The sequence below is a fragment of the Arachis hypogaea genome, chromosome 20 (genome assembly GCF_003086295.3).
Source record: "Arachis hypogaea cultivar Tifrunner chromosome 20, arahy.Tifrunner.gnm2.J5K5, whole genome shotgun sequence".
Classification (NCBI taxonomy): domain Eukaryota; kingdom Viridiplantae; phylum Streptophyta; class Magnoliopsida; order Fabales; family Fabaceae; genus Arachis; species Arachis hypogaea.
In genome coordinates this window covers 1,834,819-1,847,217 of record NC_092055.1, presented here as the reverse complement: position 1 = coordinate 1,847,217, position 12,399 = coordinate 1,834,819, and the positions used below count along the sequence as shown (strand labels likewise).

General features: G+C 41.7%; 1 protein-coding gene across 1 annotated transcript; it reads right to left on the bottom strand.

Moving 5' to 3' along the window:
• Window positions 1–1,774: 1,774 nt before the first annotated feature.
• Window positions 1,775–4,265, bottom strand: LOC112786737 (F-box protein At5g46170). Its single transcript, XM_025830108.3, has 2 exons — window positions 2,629–4,265; window positions 1,775–2,248 (listed from the first exon to the last, which is right to left on the bottom strand). Exon 1 carries the CDS (start codon window positions 3,839–3,841, stop codon window positions 2,657–2,659), a length of 1,185 nt encoding a protein of 394 aa, XP_025685893.1. The 5' UTR covers window positions 3,842–4,265; the 3' UTR covers window positions 1,775–2,248; window positions 2,629–2,656.
• Window positions 4,266–12,399: the final 8,134 nt, after the last annotated feature.

Here is a 12,399-nt window from a genome sequence, read left to right as displayed (position 1 = left end):
TGAATATGAAGATTAAGAATCTAATTCCAATGCCTCCTGAATATCTACAATAATGGCTAGTTCAGGAAGCAACAAGATTGAGGTGAATATGTAATGTAATTGACCAAACAAAGCTCTAAGACCCACATATTCATGTCTTCCATTGTGTCTAAATCTTAATGGAATGGGAAACTGGTCAGTGTAGACATAGACAATGACTAATCAAACTTTTAACAGAAAGGCTAAACCTGTACACTAATTAAGGGCCTCAAAATAAGCTCAACCTTCTTGATGGCCTCTTAAATTTGTTCAATCCATGTTTTGTATTGGCATATATAGCCTTGACCTCATCTCTTATTATGTTATTGAGAGTGACACATGCTTTTCTATAATGCACCAAACTTGCCTTCAATTCTTCAAATTCCCATTTTATCATCCTACTTCCATACAAGGTATAAACCTTCAAAACAGAACTTTATAACTTTGACCCACTTGCTGGTTGGAAGTTTGAAACATGTCATTATATCCACGTTATGTGTAGCTTAGTCACTAAAATTAACAATGGTAGTCCAACAAGTTGTGTAGAGTCACCAAAATATATAAGTATAACAGAAATTCCTTTAGTTTGATATTTCTTTCATTTTCTTTTATCTATCATCATTACTTAATATATATGCATGTAAAAAGAGAACATATGAAGTAATAAATAATTGGTCTAGATAAATCAATGAGTTTCATCAAATGAATCATTAGCAGCAAGTTCAGAACAGCAAAGATTACTGTTGAAGACTAAGGAGGCTGGCGAGATCTATGATTAGAAATGATAATCCATGGATATGCTAAAAGGATGGCTACTTTTACAATAGTGATCTCCATCATTATCAATTGAAAAAACCTTGAATTTAGAGCGTTCATGTGAATAGGCTAAAAGATGCCCTTCCCATTTAGAAACTATATTTCCGTACATAATCTTGGCAGTTGGCAGCATCGGAAGACTGTATGCAACATTAACTATTGTTAAAATTAAGAATTTCATTGTCATCCCCGTATAAAAATACTCCACAATCCACATAATTATAATATTGCAAAAAGATACCACATGAATCTACAAGATCTTGGATTCCACCCTTTACCCTTTCTCTTTCCATTTCCATTAGAAGGGTCACTGGTGTCGGTTTGCAAGTTAGTGAAAGGTGAAACTGATTTTGTAACAAATAATAGCTGAAACGCAACAATCTGAATAATAATGCCACCAAGTGATGATGATGACATCCTTGTGACAGAGCTGAAACCAGCCTAGGCTCCACTGTAACTGAATCCTAGAAAAGATCCACATCAACAAATTTGCAAATAAAATATGGAGAAATGCACGCAGTGAGTTGCATACATACATAGCTTTATTATCTGTGTAATAAAGTCCACTACCTATCCCTTGGGGGACCATACTCACCAAAATTAAAAGCCACATGATTAAGCCATTGACACGAAGCATCCAACAAGTTACAATCACAACTGTGGCTAACTCACCCCACGTGACCCTTTAGCTTTAACCAATTTCATCCACTACCGTGTACCGCAACAAAGGACACCAATTACTCACTCAACTTGCAACTTATGCTACTACCCATTATCAATCATACACTATTCTGAACCAACTAATCATAGCTTGGTCAAAACATTTCTCATTAGCAAATATTACAGTTTACATAAGCCATAATTGTGAAAATTTCTAACTGAAAACTAAACACATCCTATCAAATCCTCATGAGAAGTGCAGAGTCAAAACTCAAATGCAAGTTCAGAACACGTATTGCATTGGTATGATGATTGACTCATCCAGAAGTTATTTAGAATTACAGAAGAGCAAAGTATATTTGCTCATTTAACTTTCAGAAGCATATATCACAAAGCATAGCAAACTGATACCTAAGATATTCACAGAGAGGAGAGGGAAAAGATAAAAAAAAGAGCAGATGATTGCAAATCCAAAGCTCTTAACAAGACCATCACCCTAGTTTTGCAGCAGTATGCATTCTTTTCTTACAAGCATTGCCTCAAATTAAAACAACCAGCAAATGCATTCATATTTTTCAGTTCATAGCATTATATTAGGTGAATGATTTGCAGCTCCTTTTAACAACTACTCGAATGTCGGCTGCAGTTTCAGAAGCCGGGGACTTGAAGGCACCTCAACTTCACTAAAATTAGTGTATTCTGATTCCCTTCTATACCAGAGAAACTCAACATTTCTCAATTGATTCTGCATTCCCTGGAAATCCAAGCAATCACAAGGTTAGAAGATAATAATAGGGATACAAACTCGATGCAAATCTTGTTCAGTCAGCTCATACTAGATTTAACTAACCTAACAAATTGTACATCATCATTCTATCACTTCTAAAGCAACTAACAAACAATATCACACATACAATTAGGCCATCACAATAAAGCTACCAACCTGAGTTAAAGAGATCCTGGACAAAAAGGAAATATAACATGCATTACATTGCAGGGGCAAGAAAAATTACATCCAATCACTAAACAAAGTCCACCAAAAACACAGATTTAGCAGATTCAGTTAGTGCAAAACCATTAAGCAACTTCACAACAGCAACAAACTCAAGATACCCAACTCCAAAAAGATTATACCTTTTAAGATCCAACATCTAATCATCAATCAAAAAGAGTTCATTTCAAGGCAGTAAGTCCTCCTCTTCACCAGCATCCTAGCTGCCGTCCGGTACGGTTCCTCGAAAGCAGTAGACACCCAAGAAACATCAGAATTCTCCTTCTTTGCAGCAGGGGCTGGCGACTGCTCACTCGGCCTAATGGCGACAAGCGTGGCGCCCTTCAAAACAACCCCATCAGGCAGCTCCAAGTGCGGCGCATACCACAGCCTCATGTTCAACGCCGGAACAAGGGTCCTCTTGGAAGCCGAAGAAGCCGAAAGGGGCTTCACTCTCAGCTCCTCAAGCTGATCCCTGTTCATATACAACACTCCCTGACCATCGGCATCGGTCAGAACCAAACTGTCCAATGTCCTATGCTCCGAAATTATCGGCTGAAGAAGGTAATGCCGCGCGGACGCCGCGATCAAAGAGCTTATGGTCCAAACCACGCGAAGCTTCAACCCTCCGTTTGTGTAGAACGAATCGGGAATGCTTCCGTTGTCTTCGCCATTGTTGCCGCCAACAACTTCAGAAGCGACATTGTCGCATGATTTAGCCTGAATTACAGAGGAAGCTCCGAGGATCACGCAATTGTCAAGGGTTGAGCCGAAATCTGCCCTCCACTTAAGGAGTACTCCGTCTTCGATCCCTAATTCACCGCTTGGGAGCTCGATCCGAAGGAGGCGAATCTCGTTGAAGTTCTTGAGGACTTGTGTCGGTGAGTGGTGGGTAACGCCTCCCTGATCGGCATCGCCGTCGTCCTCGCTGCCCACGGCAAGCGAGGAAGACGCCGAAGACGATGGACCTGGGCCGGATGAAGAGCCCAAAGAGGATGAGGCCCGTTTTGGGCCCAGGAACTGGCCCAGGGCTTGAAGAGGCTTGACGATGCCGCCGAAGACTAAGCGGAAGAGGTTGGAGAAGGGGCCGCGGGATTTGTCGGAGGCGGCGGCGGAGGAAGAAGAATCGTCGTCGGAGATGACGCAATCGACGCGAACGACGACGTTTTCAACCTGTGGGACGAGGGAATGGAACCTTCTGGAAACGACGCAGCATCGGCCTAGGGCTTTGACGTCGCCGATCTTGTTGAAGACGAGGAGGAGGAGGGAGTCGGGGAGGCGGTCGAAGTGGTCGATCTCGATGGAATCGGGCTCCGGGTAGATCCGACAGGGTAGATCTGCGCGCAGGGATGACATTGTTTTGGTGGAGAGAGAGAGAGAGAGATTAGGGTTTTAATTATTTGTTGAGAGATGGAAAGAAAGGGAAGAAGTGTGGAAGTGGGTGTGAGATGGGGTTGGAGATTTGAAGGGATTTGGTGGTTAGGGAAGAGAGGGAGGGAGGAAGGAAGGAGTTGTGAGGAGGAGATGCAAGTGGAAATGGGTGGGTGTCGGAGGCAGATCCACGGCTTTGCTTTTGTCTCTACATATATTCGAGATTAAGATTAGAGAGAGAGAGAGAGAAAGATATTATGCGATGCGCGTAGAATAAGTGAAGAGGGTAAAGGGAAAGGGTGAATCACTGCTGCTATAGACTAGAGAGGAGCCTCTCTCTCCGTCACTAATGACTAACATTTGCTGCAATAATCTATGTTTTGTGCTCTCCAACGTTATAAATCAACATGAAAATTGAAAACTAAATACAAAATCATACTTTTATATATATGAATTTGAATTCTCTAAATTTTAAATTTTATTTTAGAGTGTAAAGTGTAATTTTTCATTATTTATTTTTTAGATGAGACCAAAAAAAAATATAAGAGAAAATTCATTTAAGAATGAGTGATCACACTTTATCCTAGTTAATACTCAAAATGACTACTGAAATTTGACTCCCAACTTAATTTAACCCTCAAATTACTAATTGACTCAAATTGTACCTTGAAATTTTAAGACGTAGTTCAAATTGGTCCTTCCGTCTACTTCCATCACTGAAAAGCTGACATGGCAAAATTTTTGTATACATCAATTTAGCCCCCAATAATTTGAAAAAAAAAAAAACTAACAACTTCATTTCTTCTAAATCATTGTGTTTCTGGTGAATTGGGGAGCAGGATCAAGCCTCAGATAGCTCTAGCATGTCTTCTGGATATGCCTCTTTCTCGTGCTTTTTTTATTCCATTAGCCTTCGCCATCCTCTGCTTCTGCCTCTGAGTCATCGTCGCCGTCACAATTGTGGGTTAGCATCTGTCTCTGCTCTAGCTCTGCGTATTCTAGTTCTTCTTCGCCATCGCAGCGCTCGAGTTGGCCGTCTGCCTCCACTCCTCTTCTGATCTTCCGCTGCTTGTGCTAGAAAATTTTGGGTGACTCTGATCTGTATAGTGCTGAGTGAACAAGTGTGAAAAGCTTTCAACTTGGCCTACAGCAACACCATGTGCGCACAGCATCGACGAGACTTAAACCCACTTTCTGAAATTAGACTCTTAAGACTTAACCCTCTTTTTTTGGCGTCATGGGATTCTGATTCTTTTTAATTGAATTGGCCACCATAAAAATTCATTGTAGCAAAGTTCTCTAGAAAGGGTGGACAACAATTATTTTCTTGGGAACATTTTTCGGAAAATAAAGAGGGAACTTAGATTAAAAGTTGGAATCTTTTGGAAAAAATCAACGTACTAATACTTTCACTTGAAGGATTTGATTGTACCTGAGACCTAGTTGGAATCTTTTGGAAAAAATCAACGTACTAATACTTTCACTTGAAGGATTTGATCTTATCTGAGACCCAATTGGCTTGATTGATTTCAGCTTCCTCAACAATTTTTCTTTCAACCCATTCATTCTTTGTCCCAGAATCAAAAAATAAGAAAAAAATTGAACTTGATTTTATTATCTGAACAAATTAGGGTGAAGATTGGGAAAATAAAGCTTAAAACTTTTTTTTATTCTTTTTTTGATATAGTGATGTATTCGACTCTTAGTTCCAATGGCTTATTTGGCCAGTGATGGTTGCTTCAATGGTTGTGAGAGAGAGAGAGAGAGAGAGAGAGAGAGAGAGAGAGAGAGAGAGAGAGAGTAGTGTGATGATAATAGTGGTGGTAGGTATAAAAGAAGGGTAAAACTGAAAAAAAAATGTTGATCAGATGGCCCCTGAAATTCGCCAGATCAGCTTTTCGATGACGGGAAACGACGGAAGGGTCAAATTGAGGCATGTGTCAAAATTTCAGGGTACAATTTGAGGTAATTGAAAGTTTGAGGACTAAATTGCGTTGGGGTCAAATTTTAAGGACCATTTTGAGTATTAACCCCACTTTATCCTCTAAAGTGAAAATTCAAAATTTAGAGGATCCAAATTCTTTATATATTGAATAAACTACCATTTCTACCCACGAAAGTTGAAAATGCTAACATATTTATCCATAGAAAAAAAAATTACCATTTGTACTCATGAAATATGTGTTCCATACAACAAAATTATTCAAACACTAAAAAATCCCATAAAAATCCTAAATTACCCTTATCATCATCCGCATCGTCTTTCTCCTCCCCACTAACCACTTTATCATCCTCATCTGCTCATCACCTTACTACCACCACCACCACTAACCCCATCTGTTGCCGTCCTCCTTCGTCGTGGGTCCCTCCTTCTCTCATTCCCTGTCTCGTCTTCGCCGACCAAGGGACCTTCGCACCAGCCCCTGCTTCGCCGCCGCTAGCAACTCTAGAACCGCAGTGCCCCCTCTCCTCTCTTCACTTAACGTGGCTACCTTCTCCTCATCACTGAACCAGTGCCGCCAACGGGCCACCGCGCTAGCCGCCACCAGTGCTGTAAGACCCAGTTAATTAACAGCTAATTAACCCATAAATGAGAATTTATTCTAGAAAGCCAAAAATGTTATTTTTATGGCTAAATGTGATAGAGGAAATTGAGACGAGAATTTCGGTACCAATTTTATAGAAATCGGACCAAGATTGGACCGAACGGGCCAAACCGGGCCAACCGGACCCAAAGTGGGCCCTTGGCCCAACTAAACTAAACCAAAACCCTAGTTTTCAGCACTCTCTCTCCTCACAACACACTAAACACGCTGAAAATGGAGGCTATGGAGGGAAGAACACTCTCTCAAGTTCTTTCTCTCACTTAATCTTCAAACCACCATAACTTTTGATCTAGAGCTCCGATTGCCGCTCCGTTTGCGGCCACGCGTTCACCGCGGAGAGCTCTACAAAACCCATACAATCAATCTTGAGGTAAGCCACATTTTACTGTTCGAAATTCCAGCCATTGATTTCGAGTTTCATGAGCAAAAATGTTGAGATTTTGGGTTCTTTGATGTTATAGGACCCAACTCTCTTGAAGGAGAAGGTTAATCTTGTCTCCTTGGACCTTGGGTGTGGTAAGATTCTCAACCCTAGTATAATTTGTTGTTCTATGATGTTTGGGTATTGAGATGTTGTGTATGGGTATGATGATTGTGGCTTAGGTTGTGTATATGTGAATATTGGAGCTTGATTGGTGATTTTGGAAAGCTTGGAAGAGGGTTTTGTGTGATAAAATCTGTTCTTGGAGGTGTTGATACCTTGAGAGCTTGTGAACAAGTGGTTTGGAAGTGCTCCGGTTGAGCTTGGAAAATCGGCTAAGGTATGGTTTTAGTTTCCCGTATCTAATATGTAATGTGGTAGGAAATACTTAGGCTAGAGGCCCTAAGATAGGCATTGAATTGTTGGTGTTGTTGAATGGTTGAAATATATGATGTGTTCATATATGTGATTATGAATATTGATGCCTTGATTGTGTGAAATATGAGAAATGCGTGTTGTGATATATGCTTGATGGATGATTGAGGTTGAATTGATGTGTGGTACCATGTTGATGGTGAGTATGATGTTGATTATGTATAATGATGGTTAATTGGAAATGGTATTATTGGAAATTGGGATGAGGAAGGGTGTATGACATGATATTGTGTTTGTCCCTTAGCCATTTGATTGAGAAGTGTTAAAATGGTTGGATGTGGTTTTGGAAACCTTGGTAAAGTGTCAATGTGTGAGTTGAGGATGGCTTGTTGTTGATTTTGGTACATTTTGAATGATTTCAAAGAGAAGGATTGAAATTGGCATGTTTGATTGATTTTGAAAAGAGTTGAAAGTGGCTTGTTTTGAAAATGGCACCTTGTGGTTTTGTATGAAAACATGGTTTTTGGGCATACTTTGACGGGACATAACTTGGACTACGGATCTCTGATTTGTGCCAAATCTGTTTAGAAATGAAATTGGATCCGGGATGTCCATGCCGTTCGAAGAACGAGTGAAAAACGATTTAAAATGAGGAAGTTATGTCCGTCGGAAGATTGGGGTTTGAATCTGTAAATTCTGCAGCTTTTAACTTAGAAAATTTTTAGCAGAATGACCCCTCGCGCATAGGCGCACTTGGTGCGTACGCGCCGTTCTTCGAGAAAGCGCCATCCACGCGTGCGCGTGGAGTGCGCGTACGCGTGGACCTGTTTTCATCCCAAAGTTGATTTTTGAGTTTTAAAAGCCAAATTTCATACTTCTAAGCCTCCGATCTCACCACTTATGTCTTAAATCATTATGATATGCCTAGCATGAGAAAAAGGGCTAGTGAATGTGGTAACTTGCGAGTGAAGCAAGGGAAAAATGAATGATCATTGAGGATCAAAGATGATTATGTGAGATGCGGAGAATGGCGGTGGAAGTGCTTGTTGTGCCATGGGCCGAAGGGCCGTAATTGTTAATGAATTGGCTGGTTATGGATTTAACCGTGAGCCGGATGGCTAGATTATTGCCGTGTTACGGCGGAGCCATGTTTATGGCCAAGTATAAATGCATATATGATGTTGATTGAATTGTGAAGGTTTGCACTTCCACCATTGGAAATGAGGGTTTCCCTGGGTAGTAGCAATGGCTAGCCACCATGTGCTCCAGGTTGAGACTCGAAGCTCTTTTGACCCTATGTCGTAAGTGTGGCCGGGCACTGTGAAAGGCCCGGATGAGCTCGCCCCCATAAATATTCAACAGTGATGGTGATGGATAAATATTCACCAGTGAGGGTGATGGATATGGATCATGATTATGATCAAGTTTATGATGAGTATAACTCGAGTTGGGGATGCACGATAGAGGGACAGTCCAATGGCTAGCTACCAGGACTTGTCGGGTTGGCTCTATAACCGACAGATGATATCATCAGCCACTAGGGACAGGCATGCATCATAAGCATACTACATGAATTGTTTGAGATTGCCTATTTGACTGCATATTACTTGCTAATTGCCTAAATGCCTTATCTGTTCCTATTTGTAAATCTCTTGTCTGATATAACTGTGTTTGCTATATTATACTCCTGCTGGTGGTTGGGAGGTCTGAAGGAATTGGAAAGGAAAGTATTAGTTAGACTGAAGAATCTTTAGTCAGTTGCCACTTACGGTTTAGCTTGTTTATAAGCTTTGATATTATCTGAAGGAAGTTCTAGGATTGCCTTTGGCTTTCCTCTATTATTATGTATTATATATGTGGAAGCTGTTACCGTGCTGGGGACCTCTGGTTCTCACCCATGCGGATTTTGTGGTTTTCAGATGCAGGACGCGAGGCTTCTCGTTGAGGCATGCTGGGGACTTCTGGATTAGCGAAGATTCTTGTTCTCGGGACTCTATCTTGATTTATATATCTTGTTTAGATACTTTTATCTCCATTAAATAATACAAACTGTGATGACTCTTTCTAGAGGGGATTTTGGAGAATAGGTTGTATGTATTTGTGTCCCTTTGGGTTTCCTTTGGGGTTTCCTTATTTTATTATATGTATATATTATTATGCTCGGACCGGTTATCTTCGCAGCCGGATTTTGAGTCTTGATATTCCCGTTTTTGACACTCTTTATATATATGATCTTGCGTTAGCTTATCCTTTTCTCGTTACGTTATCGATCGGAGTGTTGCGCGTTCGAGTTACGGTTTTTGTTTACCCCTTTTTCTACAAAGGCTCCTAGTTATAATCAATTATTCATACTACTATACGTACTAAATTTTTGTTTTAGAGGTCGTAATACCTTGCCATCTCTGAATTATGACTTAAGCATAAGTCTCTGTATGGTAGGGTGTTACATTATGGTATCAGAGCAGTTCGTTCCTGTAGAGCCTGAGGAATGGACTGACTATGCTTCTGTGCATTCTCTGTGTGTGTGTTATGTGCTACTAGTATATCTGCTTGATATAATTGGCATAAACGTTCATGAGCATGCATTTGGGACTTTGAAGCACTGAACTTCCGATATTGAGACTGATCAACTTAATATCGATTGTTTGGTGTGTATAGGGACCAAATGGCGCCTCGTGGACGCGGTAAAGGTCGTGAGAGAGGTCGTACTAATACTCGTGTGTCGGAGACTAACCCTAATGATCCGGTGAACTTTATGACTGCGTTAGAGAACATGGCTGCTGCTATGCAAGCCACTGCTGAGGCTCTTGGTCAACAGATGAACAACCATGGTAATGACGGAGGTGGAGTTTAGGGTCCGATGACACTGGCGGACTTTTTGAAGGTTAATCCACCGAAGTTCAAGGGAACTACTAGCCCGACTGAAGCCGATACATGGTTTCAGGCCATGGAACGAGCATTGCAAGCGCAGGTGGTGCCTGAAAGGCAGCGTGTAGAGTTCGCTACCTATTTGCTCACTGGGGAAGCATCGCATTGGTGGCAAGGAATCCGACGCCTTCTGCAGCAGGGTGATGATTATATCACCTGGGATGTCTTTCAAGAAGAGTTCTATAAGAAGTACTTTCCGACTTCTGCTAGGACGGCTAAGGAACTTGAATTGTTACAGCTGAAGCAGGGTACTATGTCCATATCAGAGTATACTGACATGTTTGAGGAGCTGTTCAGGTTCTCTCGTATGTGCCAAGGGACTCCGGTGGAATATGAGGAATGGAAGTGTGTTAAGTATGAAGGAGGACTCCGTAGTGATATCTTCAGTTCAGTAGGACCAATGGAGATTAGGACTTTCTCCGAATTAGTGAACAAGTGTAGGGTTGCTGAGGAGTGTGTGAAAAGGGCAACCGCTGAGAAAGGGAGTCACAAAGGTTCATTTCTACAGAACCGAGGGAAGGGCTTTGCACCTAGAGGTCCGTCTTTCAAGAGGGGGAAGCTCTTTCAGGAGGCCCAACAACAACAACAATTTCCAAGGGAAGAAGTTTGGGAAGCAACCTCAGAATGAACAAGCTTGTACTAGGTGTGGGAGTCACCATCCGGGAGTACCATGCAAGGCCGGATGGGGTTTGTGCTACAATTGTGGAAAGGCGGGGCATAAAGCCGCAAGTTGTCCAGAGAAGCAAAAGCAAGGTGCTGGGAAAGCACAACAGACTGGTCGGGTGTTCACCACCTCAGCTGTGGGTGCAGAAGGATCTGAGACACTCATTCGAGGTAACTGTGAAATGGCTGGTCAAACTTTAAATGCTTTATTTGATTCGGGAGCATCGCATTCATTTATTGCATTTGAGAAAGCCCATGAGTTAGGATTGAAGATCGTAACCTTAGGTTATGACCTAAAGGTACATAATGCTACCCATGAAGCCATGGTAACTAGGCTAGGATGCCCGAAAGTTTCGTTCAGGTTCAAGCAGCGTGATTTCGTCCATAATTTAATCTGCTTACCGATGATCGGTCTTGATCTTATCTTGGGATTGGACTGGTTATCTGAGAACCATGTCCTGCTTGATTGTTCTACAAAGTCGGTGTACTTTATGCCGGAAGATACAGAAGGGCCGGTCGTGGTGAATAATTATTACTTGAATTCGATGATGGTGAACTGTTCTGGAATCGAATGTCAGGGTATCCTGTTGTTAACCGCTGGTGTTTCGGGTGATGATCAAAAGTTGGATCAGATTCCGGTAGTGTGTGAGTTTCCGGAAGTGTTTCCCGATGATATTGAGGAATTTCCACCTAACCGAGAGGTCGAGTTTGCTATTGAGTTGGTGCCTGGGGCGGGACCAATCTCAAGTGCTCCTTATAGGATGTCACCGTCAGAGATGGCCGAGCTAAAGTCTCAGTTAGAGGAATTGTTGGGTAAGAACTTTATCCGACCAAGTGTTTCCCCGTGGGGTGCTCCAGTATTACTGGTAAAGAAGAAAGATGGAAGTATGCGGCTCTGTGTGGATTACAGGCAGCTGAACAAGGTCACCATAAAGAATAAATACCCATTGCCGAGGATTGATGATCTCATGGATCAATTACAAGGAGCTGGGGTTTTCTCCAAGATCGATTTGCGATCCGGTTATCACCAGATAAGGGTGAGGGGTGAGGATATCCCTAAGACTGCTTTCAGGACTCGTTATGGTCATTACGAGTATACTGTAATGTCTTTTGGGTTGACGAACGCTCCTGCAGTGTTTATGGATTACATGAATAGAGTGTTCCGTCCGTTTCTGGATAAATTTGTTGTTGTCTTCATTGACGACATACTAATTTACTCCAAGACCGAAGAAGAGCATGCGGAACACTTGCGGACCGTGTTGCAAATTTTAAAGGAGAAGAAACTCTATGCGAAATTGTCTAAGTGTGAGTTTTGGAAGGATGAGGTAAAGTTTTTGGGTCACGTGGTGAGTAAGAGGGGAATAGCCGTAGATCCAACTAAGGTGGAGGCTGTGATGGAATGGAAGCAACCAACCACAGTAACTGAGATAAGGAGTTTTCTGGGTTTAGCTGGCTATTACCGAAGGTTCATCAAAGGCTTTTCGCAATTAGCTTTGCCGTTGACAAAGTTAACTCGCAAAGACACTATGTTTGTTTGGACTCTTGAGTGC